The following is a 21,993-nucleotide window of genomic DNA, read 5'->3' on the forward strand; positions in this document are numbered from 1 at the left end:
CCCGCCAACGGCTTCCCAGAAGAGGGCGCCCAAGCGCTCCCCTCGTGGCCGCGCCGGAGGCGGCTGCGGCCGGGCGAGGCACCGCCGCTCCCAGAAGGCCCCGCGCCGGGAGGCCGCGGGAGCGTGGCCTGCTGGGAGTTGTAGTCTCTCGGCCCACGCTGCACGCGCCGAGCCGTCGGCGTCTTCCGGGACGAGTCCACTTCTCGAGAGAGCCCGGCGCCCGCGCACGTATCGCGAGACGAGGCTGGCGGGCGGCTTCCCTGCGCCGCCCGGCGCGCGTTTCCCCGGCGAGCCTCCCCGCGGCCTGCTGTGGCCCTCGCAGATCGCCGCCTCCTTCAGCGGACCCCAGGGCCGGGAGGCGCCCGCGCCCGGGTGGCGGCGAGGCGGGCGCCATGGGAAAGGCGAGGCCGGCGGGGGCGCGCGGAGGCCCGGCCAAGGCCAGCCCCAACCCGTTCGAAGTGAAGGTGAACCGGCAGAAGTTCCAGGTCCTGGGCAGAAAGACGCGCCACGACGTGGGGCTGCCCGGCGTGGCCCGCGCGCGGGCGCTCCAGAAGGTAGGGACCGGGCGAGGGCCTCGGGCGGCCGGGGCCGGCGCGGGCCTCGCGTCGCCTCGCCCTCGTCTGTAGGTCGGGGCCGCGGTCGGCACACGGCGTGGGTTTTACCTTCCGAGCTGCAGCGACCGCCACTCCGGGAGACCTTCCGCACGGGTGCGCCCCGTGGCGCCTCCGGTCGTCGCGAGCTGCCTCCTTCCCACCTTTCGGGTTTAGACACAGCTCTGGCAGTTTGGGGTCCATGGTCATGGATCATGTGGGATAATACTTGAAGAATGTCCCTCCCCGAAGCACAGGAAATAGTGCCTTCTGTGGAAAGTGTCACGACCTTCGATCTTCCTGTGCCTGTAGCCCCGATCCAGAGTGTTCTGTACCTTCCTTTCAAATTCAGCTCACATGACATCCTCTGAGCACCTACTGAGACAGGTTGTCTTTGTACAGGGCGTTCTACCTGTGACCTCCCCACCCCAACCCCCCAGGAAGGGTGTGTGTGTGTGCTGGGGTTTGAACCCAGGGGCCTCTACCTCGGAGCTACCGCCCAGACCTTTTTATTTTATTATTTGGAAGCAGAGTCTTGCTGAGTTGCAGACAGCCTCACTGAATTGCGGGGGCTGGTTTTGAACTTGCATCCTCTTGTCTCAGACTCTCAAGTATTGGGATTACAAGTGTGCGCCACCATTCTCAGCTCTTAATTTTATATTTTGAAACAAAGCCTTGCTAAGTTGCTGAGGCTGGCTTCAAACCGGCGATCCTCCTGTCTCAGCCTCCCAATTACTGGGGTTATAGTCATGTTCCACTGTGCCTGGCCAGGTTCATCTTTTAAGACAGTACTTATGGCTGGCATGGTGGGTGGCACACTTGTAATCTTCCCATTCCGGAGGCAGAGACCAGAGAATCGCAGTTCGAGGACAGTCTCAGCTACTTAGCTAGGCTCTTTGCAACCCAGTGAGACCCTGTTTCAAAAATAATAAAAATTAGGGCTTGGGGGTGTCATTCAGAGGTAGAATGCCCCTGGGTTCCATCTCCAGCCCCCCCCCCCCAAAAAAAAAACCTTTTGGTTACTCTGAGGAATACACATTAGTAGGTTGATAAAGACTTTAAGGCCCAGAAAGGAGTGAATTCAAGATCACACACCTGGTGAGGCTGGAGCTTGTATTCAGGTTTGTTTGTTTTTGTGGTACTGTGAGTGGAATCCAGGGGCTTTTCTACTTCCGGGCTATACACCCAGACCTATCTTATACTTTATTTGGAAACAGGGTCTAGGTTGCTGAGAGCCTCACTAAGCTGCTGAGGCTGGCTTTGAACCTGCCATCCTCTTGTCTCAGCCTCCCGAATGGGAGGTGCGCCACCACACCTGGCTGTGTCCAGGCTTAAATGGCTGTGTATAGCCTTGATGCTACACTGAGTGCTTATGGGTATGCCATGTTTTGGCTGCTGGGGAGAATAGGTATTAACCTACTTCAAGTACTTGTAACCTGTATTATGTCACCTCGTATGCAATCCAGGTGATCTTTGAATCAAATGAAATATCCTTACTACAAGGAAGTATCCTTACTACAAGGAAATATCCTTACTACAAGGAATAATAAGGAAGACAAGTAACTGACCTGGATTAAGAATCCAGCACTACCATCTCCAGGGTAGGCGTGGCAGGGTGAGCACTGAGACGTAAAGTGTTCCTTTAGTGCATGGAAAGGGGTCTCTGACTACAGTTATTTTTAGATTTCTTGTCTTAGCATTCTCTGATTTCTTCAGTCAGACCTCGACCTGTTGTGCTTGCTTTGCTTTTTGCAGTTTGTCCAAAAAGGCCTGCCTTGCCTCCCACAGTGACTAAAGGGCCAGCTCGTCGCCATTTTTTTTTTTTTTTTTTTTTTTTTTTTTTTTTTTGGTGGTGGTGGTGGTACTGGGGTTCCTGGAAGCCCTTCTACCTCCGGGCTACACTCCCAGACCTATTTTTACATTTTTATTTGGAAACAGGGTCTCCTAAGCCAGCGCGCGCGGCTGGCTTCGAACCTGCGTGATCCTCCTGTCTCTGCCTCCAAAGCGCGGGGATGACAAGCGTGCGCCACCACACCCGGCTCGTTGCCACTTTTTTGACATTTCATTTGGGAGTCAGAGGAGGTTGTGCTGGGGATTACACCCAGGACCCCTCTATGCTACAGCCACAGCATCAGTCACCGCTTCTGGCTCCCCTGCCCCACGGCCCACACAGGGCAGGCTGCTCGGACCCCTAGTGTCCAGCAGGAGGGCTTGCAACCCCTCTTGGAGCTCCCAGTGCTTGGCCCATGGTAGAAATGAAAATATTTGAAGGAATCAGAAGTAGAACCTGAATGTTTTCTGAGATCACTGTCAGGAGAAAGTATATAATTAAAGGCAGAAACTCTTCACAGAAGGAGCCACCTGCATTCTGTGCCAGGTGAGTGGCAGCACTGGGAGGGTGGGTAGAAGGCACAGTGTCCCTGTGAAGAGTGTGAGTGAGGAAGGGGTCAGAGCTCAAAGCTGTCTGAAGGAACAGCAGGCCACCCAGTTGGGTCCGATTGGGTTTCTGTGTAAGTACACAGGGCCTGTGCGAGAGGCATCTACCCTTTGAGAGTAAACGGGTTGTCCCGATTATCTTCTCTCTTCTAGTTAATCGTAGAACTTTGGGGCAGCACCTCTGGGTAGCAGTAAGAGGGCAGGGGCAGTCCCAGTACCACGAGTTAGTAAAATACCTCACTTTCTAGTAAAAACCTCTCTTCCTCCGTGTGTGTGTGTGTGTGTGTGTGTGTGTGTGTGTGTGTGTGTGTTACTAGAGGTTACCAGGGTTGCTCTACCACTGCTATATGTCCCCAGCCCTTTTTATTTTGAGACAAGGTCTCACTGACTTGTGGGCACCTGCCTCAGCCTCTCAAATAGGGATTTTAGGGGTCTGGCAAGCACTTGTAATGGAAGCTACTTTGAAGGCTGAGGCAGCAGGACTGCAAGTGGAGGCCAGCCTGGGCAGCTCCGACATTGCCTAAAATACATAGGGAACATCATGTAAGCAATGTAGCTCAGTGGTAAAACACTTGCTGGGCACGCACAGGCCCTGTGTTCAGTCTCTACCAGTGCCCAAACAAATAAAAATGCAGTTTTTAGTATACATACTGTTGTTTTTTTCCCTTTTTTGGTACTGGGGATGGGACCCAGGGGCATTCTACCTCCGAGCTACACCCTCAGCCCTATTTTTTATTCTTTATTTTGAAACAGGGTCTCACTGAGTTGCGGAGGGCCTCACTAAGTAGCTGATGCAATCCATGAACCGCAGGCCTCCTGTTTCCGTCTTCCAAATGCTGGGATTACAAGGGTGCGCTACCACGCCCAACTTCATACTGATTTCTTATAATGGGCCAGGCATTGTATTAAGATTGGACCTGGGCATGGCGGCACATGCTGGTAATTCCAGCATTCCGGAGGCTGAGACTGGAAGATGGCAGTTCACAGACAGCCTCTTAGCGAGGCCCTTTGCAACTCATTGAGACCCTGTTTCAAAAATAAAAGACTACAAAGTAGAGCTGGGGTTGTAGCTCAGAGGTACAGTGCCCCTGGGTTCCATCCCCAGTACCACAAAAAAAAAAAAAAAAAAAAAAACGAGTTTGGAAAAAGGTGTGCTGTCCGTGTGACTGGAAGTGGCATGGTTAAGATCCAAAGCTGGACGCAAGCGTGTATACTACAGACATGCAGTTGCCCTTTGCCCGCCTCTGTCCTCAGTGGTCTGACTAACTCACTTGGGCTAGGTGTCTCTGTTAACAGCTGTGGCCACCGGGGACAGGGAGTAAGCACCTTCCAAAGTCCTTGCTAGGAGGCAGTGAAGCTGGTGGGACTCCATGTTTACTGTCTGGACTGCAGCTCCCAGGCCTTTGTGAGGTGGGGGCAGAGGTACAGGGGCTGTATCCACTGGCTGTCCATCCCAGGGTTAATGATGTGTCCATCCTGGGTAACTCTGGGCCCCTCGGGTCCTGGTCTGAGCCTCTTATAGATGTATGTTCAGCGTGCCCAGGAATCCCTAAAGAATAAAAGAAACAAGCTGAGTCTGGTGGCCCATGCCTGTAATCCCGGTACTTGGGAGACTAAGACAGGAGCATCATAGGTTCAAAGCCAGCTTCAGCAACTCAGTGAGGCTTGTATCAACTTAGGCCCTGTTTCCAAAAAAAAACAAAAAAGTAAAATAGGGCTGGGAATGAATATAGTTCGGAGGTAGAATGCCTCTGGGTTAAATCCCCAGCAACACACACACACACACACACACACACACACGCGCGCGCGCGCTTGAACAAGTACAAGGAGCCGGGCATGGTGGCACATGCTTATAATCCCAGCATTTGGGAGGCTAAGACAGGAGGATCTCGGTTCAAGGACAGCCTCAGCTAGTTAGTGAGGCCCTTTCCAACTCAGTGAGACCCTGCTTCAAAATAGAGAATAAAAAATAGGGCTGGGTGTGTAGTTCAGAGGTAGAGTGACCCTGGGTTTCATCCCTAGTACTGAAAAAAAAGAAAAAAAACAAGAAACAAGCTAGGCATGGTGGCACATGCTCGTAATCCCAGTACTCTAGAGGCTGAGACAGAAGAATCACAGGTTAGTGGCTAGCCTTAGCAACTTAGTGAGGCCCTTCACAGCTTAGTGAGACCTTATTTCAAAATAAATTTAAAAAAAATTAGGGCTGAGGATGTACCTTGGAGCTAGGATGCTTCTGGGTTCAATCTACCATACCAAGAAAATAAAGTGGAAGCATGCCCCATCGCACATGAAAGCACAATTGTACTTTTCCCAGGGATACCTTCAGTAGGAATTAAATCCCCTCTTCCATGAAGAGGTGAAAAAGATGTAAGTTTCTCAAGAAGAGATCTAAAGTTATTCTATTTTTCCAAGTGAATCAGGCCTAAAGTAAACACTTTAATTTATAAGACTGCTGCCACAGTTGGAAAAACAGTTGAGTGCCCCTAGCTTAACTGTTATGCTTTTATACACTTTTCTTTTGGCACCAACAAGTAGACTCTGAAGAGGAAAATAATTTTCCAATTATTGCTCAGAATGAGTTGGCTTTTCTCAAGGTTCTCTCCCTACAGCTGTTGCGGCGGGAAAGCAGCTCGTGGGTGGTCTTGACGTCACAGTGCACAGCTCTGAGCTGAGTACATTGTTCTGATGTCACCTTTAGTGGAGATTGCTGGAATTTTTTGGTATTAATTATTTATGATCTGTTTTTCAGCGTACCCAGACTTTACTGAAGGAGTACAAAGAAAGGAATAAATCCAATGTGTTTACAGATAAACGCTTTGGGGAGTATAATAGCAATATAACTCCAGAGGAAAAGATGATGAAGAGATTCGCTCTGGAACAACAGGTATGGAGGGAAATTGGCGAATTCTTGCCGTAAATTTGTGCAAAAACCAGGCCCAAGGAGAAGGCTGTTCTCCATGTGGTTCGTTTACACCTTTACGAGTACTTGCCTGCCAGGTGTTGGAAATTGGTCTCCATCTCCAGACCTATCTCTTGTCTGCTTGGACAAAGAGGAACCATTCTGCAAATACTAGTCCTGAGTGGGTAACTATCTTAGAGCAGATGGTGACTAGGTCATTTGGAATTCTTAACTCAGGCGCCATCTTCAGCTCGAGGGGCACGGCTGACGGGAGACTGACTTCCCAGTGGTTTGGCCTGGCCTACTGACTTACCCAGAATTCGTCCCTGGGAGTTCTGTTTATATGAAGTCACTGTTCAGTGACATGGTGGCAACGGCTGTAATCCCAGCACTTAGGAGGCTGAGAGGGACAACTGCAGGTTTGAAGCCAGCCTCAGCTACTTAGTGAGACCTTGTTTCCAAATAAAATATAAAATAGGTCTGGGAGTATAGCCCAGAGGTAGAAAAGCCCCTGGGTTCCACCCCCAGTACCAAAAAAAAAAAAAAAAAAAAAAAACCAGGGTTGTTGGTGTAGTTTGGAAGTAGAATGCCTCTGGGCTCACCTCCAGTACTTCCACCCCAAAGAAAGATGTAGAATAAGCTTAAGGCCAGTTAGGCTTAGACATTGTCATATTTCACATATGAAGGAAAAAGTAGTTTTTGCTAGGAAGTGAATGTGATAATTTAGGAAACTGATTTTCCCTTCTTCTTTCAGCGGCATCATGAGAAAAAAAGCATCTACAACCTAAATGAAGATGAAGAGTTAACTCATTATGGCCAGTCCTTGGCAGACATCGAAAAGCACAACGACATTGTGGACAGCGACAGTGATGCTGAGGACCGAGGCGTGCTGTCGGGTAAGGCGGGAGGCTGGGCAATGGGCTGTCTCCCTGCTGGACTTTCCTGCTCATCTTGGAGACCTGGAAAAAGCTGTCACAATAAAGCTTCACCTCTTGACAAATTCAACATGAAACTTTTAAGTTTCAGAACTTTGCAACAGTATAAGGCAGATGCTTTTATGGGCCAGAAAGCACTTTAGTATCCATTTTCTTTTTTTTTTTTTTGGTGGTACTGGGGTTCCTGGAAGCCCTTCTATATCCAGGCTACACTCCCAGACCTATTTTTTTAGTTTTGGAAACAGGGCCTCTTAAGCCAGTGCGGCTGGCTTTGAACATGCACGATCCTCCTGTCTCCGCCTCCCAAGCGCAGGGATTACAAGTGTGCGCCACCATGCCCGGTAGTATCCATTTTCTTACTTGTGCTTTACAATAGCTTATTTTATCCATGTGCCAGAGAGAGAGAGGGAGAGGGGGAGGGAGGGAGGAAGGGAGAGAGAGAGAGAGAGAGAGAGAGAGAGAGAGAGAGAGAGAGAGAGTGTGTGTGTGTGTGTGTCAGAGCTGTGGATGAAGCTACCACACTGATTCATATGATAACTCTTTTACACTGAGCTGTACCACTTTTCTCCCTACTATTCTGACTTAATGTTTGTGCCAATTTTAGTATTTACTTTGGGACCAATTACGGCACTTTTGTTCAGGAAATACTATTGAGCCTTGTATCTGCAGGTGATAGCATGAGACAGATTGTCTTGCCTTTTATTACCATCAATAAACAACTGGACTAAGCTGAGCACTCAAGTTCACGCCTGATCATCTTGGCCGTGGTAGTAAGGTCGCAGGTGGGGTACTGCCTGGCTGGCATTCCTTCTAAGTTAAGGGCATGTCCCGTCTCCTAGCATCTTTAGAACAAGGCACACAAAGCTAAGACTGACTCTCAAAGCACTGTCTTGTTAGTGCCTAGAAAGCTAAGGCTTAAAGCCCCGTGGCAGCCTTTTATTTATTTACTTTTTTGGTGTGTGCGGGCCAGGGGGGCTTCCAGCGACTGAACCCAGGGCCCCTAACCTCTGAACGACACCCTCAGCCCTTTAAAGCTGCCCTTGACCTGTGACCCGCCTCCCAAGTGCCAGGATTGAGGCACACAGCACTGCGCCCGGCTCTGGCTGCCTTCTGATATCTGGATAACCCAGGGGCAAAGGCTTAGGACTTAAGGCGGCCTGTGAGTGTAGAACCAACTGTTCTGACAGGGTACCCTCCTACAGCTCCTTTTATACTGAGGACGCAGACAGAAAGCAAGGTATATCATTAAGTTCTGCCAAAATAAGCCAGGACAGGACTGACACCTGAGAGGGTGGCATTAGGGCAGAGTCGAGCCATGCGAGCCGTGAGCGCCGCACAGAGGGACAGCGGGTTCAACCAGAGGGCGTGGGAGGGGGTGCCCGCAGCCAGGCAGAGCCGGGGACCCCGCAGGCCTTCGTGCCATCCATCCCGTCGTTGACGGACTTACAGAGAATGGGCACCTGTGGACACAGGGGTGAGAGAACGGGTGCCAAGGGCTGCTGCAGGGCTGTCAACCCGCCTGGGCGGTGGCACAGCCATGGGCTGGATGGGCAAGACTGGTTGCGCAGGTGAAGGCCATTTGCCGTGTTTGCAAGATGCCCGGGGACAGCAGGTGCCAGTGTGCCCTTGGTCTCACGCTGTCGTGTGTGTTTCTTCTTGGATGTGGAATTCTCAAAGCTTCTCTTGCAAAACTGCTGGCCGAGCCCGGGCCGGTCCTCACGCTGCCTTCTGTGTCCAGCCGAGCTGACGGCGGCCCACTTCGGAGGTGGCGGCGGGCTGCTTCACAAGAGGCCCTCTCAGCAGGACGGCGAGGACGGAGAGAGGCCGCAGTCACGGAAAGACCTGATCGAAGCGCTCATTGCCAAGTCCAAGCAAGAGAAGGTAGGGCTGGGCCTGTGTTCTCTGTGGAGCAGGCCAGCACACACCAACACGTGCTCTCGTGCTTTTCTCCATGAATGTTGTTAGGTTGCGTTTAGTGTGTGTGTGTGGGGGGGTTACTAGGGATTGAACTCGGGCATTTTGCCTCTGAGGTACTCTTCCAGCCCTGTTCTTGATTTTTATTTTCAAACAGGGTCTCACTGAGTTGTAGAAGGCTCACTACTTGCTGAGGCTGTCCTTGAACCTGTGGTCCTCCTGACTCAGCCTCTCAAGTACAGGGATTACAAGCGTGCACCACCACGGCCGGCTTGAATTTAATATTTTAAATGAAGTTATTAAGAGTATTTGTTTTGAAGGGGCCCTCAAGCAGCCCTCGTGAAGGGGTTGGGGCCGTGCTGGCCTGTCTGGATCTCCAAGGCAGCACTGTTTATTCTCCAGCAAGCTGCTCATGTTCCCGGTGCGTCCTGGTGTCGAGTGGTGCTGGATGGCCATCTGCTGAGACTTGGTGGCTTCACAAGGCCATTCTGACTGTCCTGGTCTCTTCCCAAGGACATGTTTGTGTTGACTGAGTGGTTGCCGCGTGTTCTTGGTTGGTTAAGTCCAGCAATAATTGTGGGGTGGGTGTCTTTTTCCTCCAGAGGGAGAGACAGGCTCAACGAGAAGATGCCCTTGAGCTCACAGAGAAGCTGGACCAAGACTGGAAAGAAATCCAGACTCTCCTCTCACACAAGACACCCAAGTCAGAGAAGAAAGAAAAAGAGAAGCCCAAGGTGGGGATTACGTGAACCTGCCTGTCGACTCAGGCCAGCACACTGGTCTCCTATTAGGACAAGCCTGTAGTCCAACCTGACCTCTTCTCTATCTTCCTTTTTTCTTGAATCCAGAGACACTCTACCTCCAAGCTCTACCCCAGCCCTTTTTATTATGTAAAGGTGTAAGCTATTGTGGCTGACCTCCAACTTAGGACCCTCTTGTCTCAGCCTCTTGAGTACTAAGGTTACAGGTGTGAGCCGCCACACCCAGCTTTCAGGTGGGCATGGGCTACACTCCCACACTGATTTTATATTTTATTTGGAAACAGGGTCTCACTGAGTTGCTGAGAGCTGAGTCTGGCTTTGAACCTGCGCGATCCTCCTGTCTCAGCCTCCCAAGAGCTGGGATTAAAAGCGTGCGCCACCACGCCCAGCTATATATATTTTTTAAATAATTTAAATTTAAAAAGTCTCACTGTTTACTGAGGCTGTCCTTAAACCTACAATACCTGTCTCAGCCTTAAGAGTACTGGAATTACATACATGTACCAACCATGCCTAGCTTTAGAATTTGTTGTTGTTGTTTTTAACTGAAGATCAAACCCAGGGCATTCTCCCCTGGAACACCACTGAGCTATACCCCCAGCCCTATGTTTTATTCGTTATTTTGAAACAGGGTCTCACTAAGTTGTGGAGAGCCTCACTGAATAGCTGAGGCTGTCTGCGAACTGGGATCCTCTGGTCTCAGCCTCCCAAATGCTGGGATTACAAGCATGCATCACCACGCCCGGCTAAAATAATTTTTTAAAAGCAAAAAAGAGTTCATGTGATCAAAGTTTCAACTGACTTCCCAGTCCTCAAAGCTGAGGAGATTAGCTTTCTCTTCAGAAAAGCACTCCTGTTGTCTTTTGTAATTATGTCTAGCCATTACTGGAATGTATCAGGAAGCCAGCTGCATGGATCTTTTCTTTGGATTAAAAAGGAAATATTAACACAATGTGTCTTCTTAGCCTGATGCATATGATATGATGGTTCGTGAGCTTGGCTTCGAAATGAAGGCACAGCCCTCTAACAGGATGAAAACCGAAGAGGAATTGGCCAGGGAGGAGCAAGCGCGGCTCAGAAAGCTGGAGGTATGGTGCCTGTAGCCCAGCGGGAGGCCTAATCAGAGTGCCTGTCCACAAAGCAGACATCCCAAACAGGAAAGGCAGAACGAAGACTTAGCGTGCGTGCGTGCGTGCGTGCGTGCGTGCGTGTGTGTGTGTGTGTCTGTCTGTCTGTCTGTCTGTCTGGTGTGGGGATGGAACCCAGGGGCATTTGACCGACCTCTGAGCTACACCCTCAGCCCTATTTTTTATTTTTTACTTTGAAGCGGTCCAAGTTGTGGAGGGCCTCACTAAGTCGCTGAGACTGTTCCTGAACTCCCTCCCTCCCTCCCTCTCTCCCTCCTGGGTCTCAGCCTCCTGAATGCTGCAGTTACTACCACACCTGGCTACAATATATTATACTTAAAGTTCACTTTTATATGCCTATAAGTATCTTTTTTATTTTATTTCATTTTGTTGATGGAGATGGAACCCAGGAGTATTCTGCCTCTGAGCCATACCCCCCCCCCCTATTTTTTAGTTATTTTGAAACAAGGTCTCACTGAGCTGCAAAGGGTCTAAGTAGCTGAGGCTGGCTGCTAATTGCAATTCTACGCCTCCCAAATGCCAGGATTACAAACGTGGGCTACCACACCAGGCTTCTTTTTATTTCTAATTACAAAAGCAAAAATATGAAATAATATGCAAGTAATACCTGGCACACAAAATAAAAATTTGTCATTATAATTTCTCTATTCCATAATAGCTGTTATCAATCTAGTGACTGTATTACATTCTAATTTTTTTCTACACGTTAAAAAATTTTTTTTAATCTTATTACATTAAAGTATAAATGAAAAAGAGACATACTATTCTACAGATGGCTGGAGTTTTTATTTGTGTGTTGCTGGGGATTGAATACAGAAGCATTCTACCTCCATACCACACTCCCAACGCTAATTTATTTATTTATTTATTTTATTATTATTATTTTTTTTTTTTGGTGGTACTGGGGTTCCTGGAAGCCCTTCTACCTCCAGGCTACACTCCCACGGGCTACACTCCCAGACATATATATATATATATATATATTTTTTTTTTTTTTTTTTTTTTTTTTTGGTGGTGGTACTGGGGTTCCTGGAAGCCCTTCTACCTCCGGGATATACTCCCAGACCTATTTTTACATTTTTATTTGGAAACAGGGTCTCCTAAGCCAGCGTGCGTGGCTGCCTTCGAACCTGCGCAATCCTCCTGTCTCAGCCTCCCAAGCATGGGGATTACAAGCGTGTGCCACCACGCCCAGCTTCCTATTTTATTTTTTAAGTTTGATGGACAAGGTCTGTCTAAGATGTTGAGGCTTTGCTAAAGTGCTGGGGCTGGCCTGGAGCCGAGGTCTCCCAGGCTCTGGGATTCAGGGCATGCGCCGCTGGCCCTCCTGCCTGGTTTTATGACATTTCTTCACACAGCTCGTCCCCCCTGGGTGGTGCAGGCGTGAGATGTTGAGCTGGCCTCCTAGGTGCTGTCCTTCCTCTGCTGTCAGTACAGCAGATAGGAGCTATGCTTGGGGTGGCAGCAAGAGCTGAGAACAGGTCTTTTTTCCTTGTGGTCACCAAGATTTGCCAGTTTATCTTCCTTATTTATTCCTTTATTTGTAGTGGTGCTGGAGATTGAACCAGAGGGCATTCTGCCTCTGAGCTACACTCTCAGCCCTGTTGTATTTTTTATTTTGAAACAGGATCTTGAGAAATTGCTATGGGCCCAAGCTGCTAAGGTTAGAACGCAAAGTGCAATCCTGACTCAGCCTCCCAGTACTGGGATTGCAGGTGTGCGCCACCACGTGCTGCTCGGTCTCTCATTGGTAGATAAGGAAGGCTCCCCTAATACTGACCTCGTGTTTTGAAGACTGCAGGCAGAAAGTCGGCTGGCCGCCCCGCTGTCTCGCAAGGGTGCAGGCCCCTCACAGCCGCACCACTGGCACACTGACCGCTCTTTCCCTCCTGCTCAGGCTGAAAGGCTTCGAAGGATGCTTGGGAAGGATGATGAAAACGTGAAGAAGCCAAAACACATGTCAGCAGATGACTTACACGACGGCTTCGTCCTGGATCAAGATGACAGGCGCTTGCTTTCCTACAGGGTGGGGCTTTGTCCCCCGCCTTCCTCTCTCTCCCTTCTGTTTGTCTTGTGGTACTGGGAGTCAAACCCAGGGCAGTCCAGCTCTGAACTAGACCCCAGACCCCTCTTCTTCTTCTTCTTTTTTTTTTTTTTTTTTTTTTTTTTTGCTGGTACTGGGGATGGAACCCTTCTACCTCTGGGCTACACTCCCAGACTAAATTTGGAAACAGGGTCTCCTAAGCCAGCGCGACTGGCTTCAAACCTGCGCGATCCTCCTGTCTCTGGCTCCCAAGCGCAGGAGACTACAAGTGTGCGCCACCATGCCTGGCCCTTTTCTTATTTTGAATATCAACCTAAGCTACTGTGTGCTGGCCTTGAATCTTTGATCCTCCTATCTAGCCAGTTAGTAGGATTACAGCCATGGCCCACCACACCTGGCTGTATTTTCTTGGGAGGGAGTCTTAAGGATTGAACCCAGAGCATTCTATGTTTGAGCTACACCCCAGCCTTTTTTTTTTTTTTTTTTTTTAAATTGTCTTGCTGAGTTACCATGTGCTGGCTTTGAACCTGGGATCCACCAGTCTCAGCCTCCCACGTGCTGGGATTACAGGCTCGTGCCACAACGCCCAGCCAGGCACAGCACTCTCAGGGAGTTGACCGTTGCGGCTGCGGTTCCGCTTGTGTAATGTAGCTCATGGTCTCTGTGGTCTCTCCGTAGGATGGAAAGATGAACTTTGAGGAAGATGTGCAAGAACACAGCCAGGAAGCTGCCAGTCAAGAGGATGGAGCTGCGGAAGCCCAGAGCGGGGATGGAGAGGGCGGAGACGAGAGCGGGGAGGATCCGGAGGAGAGCGACGGCCCAGACAGCCACTCAGACCTGGAGTCTAACACTGAGAGTGAGGCGGAAGACGAGCCCCGGGACACGCGGCGGGCTCCCGGGAAAAGACTGCCACGCGATGGTCGGAGTGCTGGAAAGGCAGCCGGGGCCGAGCTGCCCTACACCTTTGCAGGCAGGCGAGCGGCGGGGTTCCTGGGTCTGCTGCCTGGGGTTGGGCTGCGACACTTCCTGTTGGCGGTGTGTCTGCATTGTGGACAGGCACATGGCCGTGCCCGAGCCACACTCCCTTTCTGGGGCAGTTCTTCACGTTCTTCGTGTGTGCCAGCAGCCCCGGGCCTCCATGCAGGCTTCTCATGTTCAGACCTGGGTGCTCCTGCTCGGCCACGTGACACCTTACGTAGAAGGTAGGGTTTGCTATGTAGAAAAAAGCCGTCCAGTTCCAGTAAGCAATCCCAAATTATAACTGACGGATATTTCCAGAGAATATAACTAGCAAGGAAGGCTGTTCCCCATGGACAGGACCTTGGTTGGGGTGTGGGGGCGGTAACTGAGGATTGTACTCAGGGGCCTTCTACCTCTGAACTGTTTTTAGTTTTAGTTTTTACTAAGTTGCTATGGCTGGCCTCGAACCTGTGATCTTCCTGTCTCAGCCTCCCATGTTCTGGGATTATAGGTGTGCACCACCATGCCCACCTTTGGACATGACCTTCAGTGGGCAGGAATCTCGGCAGGTGACACTGCTTAGATCATGTGTCTCCTTCCAGCTGATCTGGGGTGTGGGCACTAAAAACCAGCACTGTCACTGGGCTGGCGTGTGAGCACTGAAGCAAGTTCCCTCATGAAGAAGGGCAGAGGTCACGTCTCACTGGGCTGTCGGTACAGGGTCCTTTCTGGAAAGCCCAGATCAAACAGTGTTGGACTCCTCAGATGAGAACATTAGTAGTTTTTGTGGCAGTTTGAGATAAATGATTATCTTTATATAATGTTAACGTAGAGCAGTAATCTCCCTTGCATTGTGTTTAATTTTACCTGTGCTATCATGTCAAGTGTTCGGTGTGAGGTTTGTTTTGTGTTTTGATAGCTCCTGAGTCCTACGAAGACCTGAGGTCCTTGTTATCGGGAAGGTCTGTGGAAGAGCAGCTCCTGGTGGTGGAGAGGATTCAGAAGTGCAACCATCCCAGTCTTGCCACGGGGAACAAAGCAAAACTAGAGGTATGTAGCAATGACGACATGTTGCGTCTCACCGGCAGTGTCAGAGCTGCTTGAATGGCACTGAGGTGCACCTGGGCCTTGGCCAGGGCCTCCCTGCCTCTTGCTGGTGTGCTCGCTGTGGGGACAGAACCGCCCCTGGCATCACGTGTCCCCCACCTCACGGCTGGTGAGGTGAGTTGAGTACCGTGACTATGCGTGTGCCGCACACTGATGACTGTGCGTGTGCTGCACACTGAGCTGCCCGTTCATGTTCCTGCAGAAACTGTTTGGCTTCCTTCTGGAGTATGTTGGAGAGTTGGCGACACACGACCCGCCAGCCCTCAAAGCCATTGATAAATTGGTTGTGTAAGTAAAAATGCTTGTGTCCTCAGGGATGTGGGGTCCTTGGGTGTCGTAAACACAGCGGGTGGGTGGATGCCCCCAGAGCTTGCAAAACAGGCCTGAGAGCAGGAAGCCACCACAGGGACCGGACAAGGGCCACCATGCTGCTCTCTAACCTCAGGATGGAACTTACTTTTAATTATAAACATGCTGACTCTAAAGTGTTTGAACTCTCCAGATTTCCTTTTTGTATCAGATGGATACTTTTTTGTTTATTCAGCAGTGGCTCTTCAAGAGCTCTGGTGGGTTGAGTACTGTTGGGAGCACTTGGCAGAGAGTCCTGTTGTGCCCTGGGGACCTGAGCCCCCGTGAGTCCTGCCTCTGGGTTTTGATGGGCTTGGCTCTGCTTAAGCCAGAGAGGTCCTGCCAGGAAGGCTGTGTTGAGCCCCCGCACAGCTGGGCTGGGTTCTGGCCCACACTGTACTAGACACCTGTGGCCTGCTGCTGCTGGTCCCCTGTGCTGGAAGAGTCCCTGGGGGCCAGCATGTCCTTTAGGAGGGGGTGCTGGCACTCGCATCAGCAAGACCTGGCCCTGGAGGCGGCTCTTGGGGCCGTGTCCTACTGGGCACCTCACAGCTGCCTCAGTGTCCGTCGTGTGTATAGGAAGATGGTCTTGGAAAGGCACCTGCGAGGAGTAAAGTGGCTCGTCAACAAAGCGTGCCCCGCGAGCCGGGCGTGGTGGCGCACACTTGTAATCCCAGCATTTGGGAGGCTGAGACCAGAGGATTGCGGTTCGTGGACAGCCTCAGCTACTTAGCAAGGCCCTCTGCAACTCCGTGAGACTGTTTTAAAATAAAGAATAAAAAACTGGGCAGAGGGTGTAGCTTGGAGGTCGAATGCCCCTGGGTTCTATCCCCAGACCCACCAAAAAAAAAGCGTGCTCCTTGGCTGGCACGTAGAGCATGCTCCCGGCAGCACTGATGCTTAGTAGGGGTGTTTGCACCACTATCACATAGGTGCTAGGACCAGATTTTTTGGAAATGGCAAAAAATGAGTAGATTTTCATAAAACGCTATTAGAAAAATCATCTGTGTACCAGGAAGATGTGCCAGACATCAATAGGAGGAAAAGTAGATTGATCAGGCTGGGGTGTGAGTCAATAGTAGCGTGCTTGCCTCGCATGTGGGGGCCTGGGTTCCACCCCAGCACTGCAAACAAAGAAAAGGGGCTTCCCACTCATCAGGTGGCCACAGAGAAAAACAGCTGCCAGCGTGTTTTCAGTGTTTGGGTTATCGGAGCCGTTCTCTCCTGACTTACGTTTCTGCCTAACAGGCAGTTATATAACCTTTGCCAGATGTTTCCTGAATCTGCAAGCGACTCCATGAGATTTGTTCTCCGAGATGCCATGCACGAGATGGAAGGGATGATTGAGACCAAAGGCCGGGCAGCGTTTCCGGGGCTAGACGTGGTAAGCAGAGACTATGGCCCGGGTGGCACCTGCTGGCCCTGGCCGTTCCTCCTGGTGCGGCCCACACCCTTCCTGAGCTCACGCCATGGTGGGGAGCCAGTCTCAACCCTCAGCTGTTCTGCCTGGGAGCGCCTGTGGGGAGTTGCAGAGTCAGGGGCATCACCAGACTGCCGGGGATCGAGGCCCATGCCCTTTTTTGGAGTTCCCTGGTCCTCTTTCCTCACTTGCGAAAGGGAGTGATAATTTTTAGATATCTCTGTATGCCGTACATGGTGAGCACGTGCCTATTATAACCTCAGTATAATACTGAGACGGGAGGATCGTGGGTTTGAGGCCAGCCTTAGCAACATAATGAGAGCCTCAGCAACTTCTACTTTTTTTTTGGTGGTACTGGGGGTGGAACCCAGAGGCTTTCTACCTCCGGGCTATACTCCCAGACCTTTTTTTTCTTTTTTTAATATTTTATTTGGAAACAGGGTCTCAAGTTGCTGAAAGCCTTACTAAGTAGCTGAGGCTGGCTTCGAACCTGTGCGATCCTCCTGTCTCAGCCTCCCAAGTGCAGGGATTACAAGCGTGCACCACCACGCCCGGCCAACTTCTACTTTTTTAAAGTTAAAAATAAGCCAAGTGGCTGGGCTGTAGCCGTAGTGGGAGTGTAGCCAGAAGGTAGAAAAGTCCCTGGGTTCCACGCCCAGTACCACCAAAAAAAAAAAAAAAAGCCAAGTATCTTGGTGCGTGACTAATCCCAGGACATGGGATCTTGGACAACCAGTGTGAGCAACTTATGAGACTAGAATAAAATAACCCAGCACGGTGACCCACACTTGTAATCCCAGGACTAGAAAGGCGGAGACATGAGGATCACCAGTTTGCGGCCAGCCTCAGCTACTAAGTGAGGCCCCCTGCAACTTAGAACATGTTGCAAAATAAAGAATAAAAAATGGGGCTGGGGGTGTAGCTGGGAGGCAGAGTGTCCTGTTTCCATCCCCGGAATTACACACACATAGCATCCTTTTACACACTCCATTCCGCTCCTGGAATCTGTTCAGTAATGCTTTCTTTGCAGCTCATCTACTTGAAAATTGCTGGGCTGTTGTTTCCAACTTCTGACTTCTGGCACCCAGTTGTGACCCCTGCCCTGATGTGCCTGAGCCAGCTGCTTACAAAGGTGGGTGCCGTCTCACAAACGCAGGCAGCGGGCCCACGTCTCCTTGGGCGGTAGCAAACGAGGGTGGCTCCTGAAGGGCCTGTGAGGACCCACGGGGTCAGGAATCCTGAGGTCGGTCAGGTCACAGCACGCCCTTGGCTCCTCGTGTCAGCAGCCCCGAGTGGGGCTGGAGTGGGGCATGAGAGTGGGGTGGTTCTGATTCAGTGGCTTAAGGTTATGTGGAGAGTGTGACTCAGAAAACATCCTTTGAACCTTATTAGCGGTGAGCTTCCCAAGTCTGATGTGGGCTTTTCTGCTTTTGGGTTGCGCTCGACGGCTTCATTTTGTGTTGGGCATGACGGGCCGAGCTTCCCGCGGTGAGCCGGCCCGTGTGCAGCGCTCTGGATCCGCAGTGCTCCTCAGCAGGGCGCGGGCCTCTGCGTGCCGCTCAGTGGATGCACGGTCTCCTGGAAGCCGGGTCATCTGCCCGGTGCGGCATTCCAGAAGGTGCAGAGCAGTGACGTGCCCTGTCTTTCCTCCCCAGTGCCCGGTGCTGTCCCTCCAAGATGTGGTGAAGGGCCTGTTTGTGTGCTGCCTTTTTCTGGAGTACGTGTCTTTGTCTCAGAGGTTCATACCGGAGCTTATTAATTTTCTTCTTGGGATTCTTTACATAGCAACTCCAAACAAGCAAAGCCAAGGTGAGTGCATTCGTTATAGAAAATTGAGCGTATGAGAAAGTAAAGGCCAAAAGTCCTGAAATGCCATCCTCCATCTTAGCCTGTAGTTTTTCTCTGCACCAGTGTGTGCACACACCCACATTCTGAAATCATCCCAAGGGGAGAGAGCTCTGTCCAGCACAGTAGCCACGTGTGGCAAGTGTGAACTGTGATGTGTCCCTCCTGAGCCACCCGCCAGCGGGGCTTGGTGCCAAAGATACGTAAACATTGATCGGTGCAGGGGATTGAATTCTGGGCCGTCCTACCTTCACGCTACACCCCAGTCCTTTTTATTTTTTATTTTGAAAAAGGGTTTCACTAGGCTGCTGAGAACCTCCCTGTGCTGCCAAGTCTGGTCTCGAACCTGCAGTCCTAAGTGACAAGGCAGTTTTAAGTCACTTACATAGCTCCACGTGGTCGTCCTACTCGATGCAGTTTCTACAATGCTCAGAGTTTCTGGAGGCCAACAGGGAACAGCAGTGTTCTGATGAGACGGTTTGCGCATCGGATCTTCCGGTGTGTGACCCTCCGTTGCTCCAGGCAGCTTCTGTAACGCTGTCATGCTCCTGGGTAGCACTCCTGGAGATTCCTTGGTGCTTGCCATTTCCCTCGGGATCATGGCGAGCTGCTTGGTGTCTGTCGGCAGCCTGCCCTTTCCGTGGGGTGCCTTTTCCTACTTAAGGAAAAGCGGGACTTCAGGCCCGACCCGCTTCCAGCTGCTTAAGGCCCAGGGGCTGGCGGGGCCTGGCTGCAGTGCGGCCCCACCTGCAGGAAGTGCCCAGCCTTAGTGGGTACTCCAGTTCTGCCTCTCCCCTGGGCTGTCCTTTCAGGGCGTGGTATTCCGGCACAGTCTCCTCCTCGCTGTGCCCATCGCTGTGGCCCTGATCAGCAGGCGCCACCTGCTCCTGTATTGGCTCAGTGCTGGCCTTAGAGGCACCCCACCACAGGGCAGCCAGGAGAAAGCCTCGCTCCATGCAGGGAGTGTCGTGGTAGAGACCACTGGGTGTTAGCGTGGAGGTGGGCTGCTGAAGAGCCAGGACAGGCTGGCCCTCCGATGGCCCTGCCACCCCTGCTTGGCCGTGCCGGGCTCGCCCCAGCAGGCTCTGCTTCCGCAGTTCTTCCAGGTGGCGACTGGGTTAACCCCTGCACACCTCGTGGGTCTTTGCTGAAGCCCTTCCTCTGAGAGGCCTGCTCTGCCCACTCGCTGGCACTGCCCACAGTCCCTCAGCCCCTTGCTTAGTCCAGCTGTGAGCTGCCCCATCCTCTGGGGGAAACATCTTGGTCTGTCTCGGTCGTGACCCAGTCACCCAGAGCCACGTGTGTTGCGCCCTAGCGTGCTCTTCATGGTGGGGCTCGGGCGTAGTGCTGCCCACCCCGGCCACACTTGCGTAGGCCGCGTTGTGGGCACACCTGGGAGCCACTAACATCCAGGTCACCTGTATCCTGTCACACTTGGAATTCAGGTTCCACCCTGGTGCATCCTTTCAGAGCACTCGGGAAGAATTCGGAGTTGCTCCTGGTCTCTGATGAAGAGGATGTGGCCACGTGGCAGAGGGAAGGCCTCCCCCTGCGCTGGGCCAGCCGGCCGAGCACCCTGAGCACCACCGCGGCTAACCACGCCAGGTACTTGCCGGAAGCAGGGTGCGGGAGAGCTGGTGGCTTCACCGCTCACCTCTGGTCAAACAAAGGGCCTCTCCTGTCTCCTGTTCTTGCAGACTGTCCTGCCTGGCTGTGTGTCTGTCGCTGCTGAAGCGCTGCGTGGTCATGTACAGCACTCTGCCCTCCTTCCACGCCATCGTCAGGCCCCTCCGAGCCCTCCTGACGGAGCGCCTGGCAGACCGAAACTGCCCCCGTGAGCTCCAGGTGAGGCTTCTGTCCATAGGGCCCTGTCCGGGCCAACACCAGCAGGCGTTCTTGTCACAGCTTGGAGCTTTAAAAGTCAGAACAAGCCGGGTGTTACAGTACACACCTGCAGTCCCGGTAATGGGGAGGTTGAGACCGGAGGACTGCTGGTTTAAGGCCAGCCTCAGCAACTTAGCAAGATCCTGTTTCAAAAAAATAGAAAAGGCTGGGAATGTGTCTTAAAGTAGAACCCCTGAGTTTAATCCTCAGCACCACCAAAAAAATCACAGGCAAACTCTGCAAACTCGTGAACTGAGTTGGATCTGGCGGCTGGAAGGACACTGCTGTCCTGTGGCGCGGGGCCCTCCCTCTGAAGGTGGCAGTGTCCGTGACGGTGCTGCCGTGTTGGAGCAGCCGCTCCCTTCCCCTGTGGGACGGCGGAGGCCCCAGCCTGCCCAGAGCCAAGGGCGCGGACGCCGCCGGCCATCGCAGCGCGGCTCTTGGCTTGTTCTTCAGGAGCTGTCTCGAAGCATACTGACGGAAATGGAGGACCAGAAGCAGCCGTACCGGCCGCTCGTGTGTGAGAAGAGCAAGCCCGTCCCACTCAAGCTGTTCACCCCCAGGCTGGTCAAAGTGTGAGTGCTGCGGGCGCCAGGCGGCCTAGGCTGGAGGGCAGGGTGGGCCGAGCAGTCCACTGGACTCCAGCCTCCTCATGCTCTTGCCTCCAATCCAGCCTCGAGTTTGGGAGGAAACAAGGCAGCAGCAAGGAAGAGCAGGAGCGGAAGAGGCTGATCCACAAACACAGGCGGGAATTCAAAGGTGCCGTCCGGGAAATCCGCAAGGACAATCAGTTCCTGGCCAGGATGCAGCTCTCGGAGATCATGGAACGGTGAGGAGGGCATGGGGGCCTGGTGTGGCTGCGTCCCCCGACACCGGGGCTGGCACCCTCCAGCCTGGTCAGTGATTGTACCTGCTGCGGTTCCCGTGTGGGGAAAGGTGAGGTTCCTCCAGAACCTCCTCCAAAAATGGGCGTTTGCTCTTTTTTCCAGGGATGCGGAAAGAAAGCGGAAAGTGAAGCAGCTTTTTAACAGCCTGGCTACGCAGGAAGGTGAATGGAAGGCTCTGAAGAGGAAGAGATCGAGTGGTTCTGTAAAGGCGGCGCGGGCGCGGGGGGCAGCGGGCGCCCCTTGAGTTCCTGTTGACGCGGCTCTGGGGAAATAGTGCTTCCGGAGATGTGTTTTGGGATCAGTTGTCTGAGTTTTGTGTCAATAAACGGCTCTGCACAAGACGTTTGGTTTGCGGTGGCCTGCACCGTTAGGTCTGTGTAAGCACATTGTGATTCCAGTTTGCACAACAGGATTGTCCGACTTGGGTCGTACTGTTGAGGCACAACTGGACAGTAACGGGCCCTTGTTGTGCCGGTATTGGAAAATTGCTGTGGTATGAATTTCAAAAATGTAAAATGATGGACTGAGCCTGGACTGCTCGTAAGAGCTATAATAGTGGCTAATAAGAATAGGTTTTCCTATTTAGGCAAAACAATAAAATCCTCTTCTCTGCCTCTAAGCGGTCAGCCAAGGGCTACAGCCAATATTGAGCTCGGTCAGCTAAAAGCTGGCTGTTAGCCCAGCTGACCATGGAATGTTATGGTTGGCAAAAGAACCCTTTATTGATAACCAAGTACACAAAAGAGTTGTGGTCCAAGGCTGCCTTACTCCAAAGGTAAGTTTACATAATAACTTCTAGCAGATAGAAAAGGGCT

At 51.9% G+C, this 21,993-nt stretch overlaps 1 protein-coding gene across 1 annotated transcript; it reads left to right on the forward strand.

Annotated features, from left to right (window-relative positions):
- Positions 1-392: 392 nt before the first annotated feature.
- NOP14 (NOP14 nucleolar protein) lies at positions 393-21,422 on the forward strand (the record flags this gene model as incomplete). The annotated part of the gene is made up of 18 exons (XM_080697291.1): positions 393-554; positions 5,776-5,910; positions 6,680-6,821; positions 8,599-8,741; positions 9,377-9,508; positions 10,501-10,623; positions 12,581-12,709; positions 13,406-13,697; positions 14,607-14,737; positions 14,997-15,082; positions 16,391-16,526; positions 17,593-17,694; positions 18,218-18,371; positions 19,853-20,012; positions 20,105-20,252; positions 20,748-20,866; positions 20,965-21,120; positions 21,281-21,422. 18 exons carry the CDS (start codon positions 393-395, stop codon positions 21,420-21,422), a joined length of 2,592 nt encoding a protein of 863 aa, XP_080553417.1.
- Positions 21,423-21,993: the final 571 nt, after the last annotated feature.

This window comes from Muscardinus avellanarius (assembly GCF_963383645.1).
Source record: "Muscardinus avellanarius genome assembly, chromosome: 6".
Lineage (NCBI taxonomy): Eukaryota > Metazoa > Chordata > Mammalia > Rodentia > Gliridae > Muscardinus > Muscardinus avellanarius.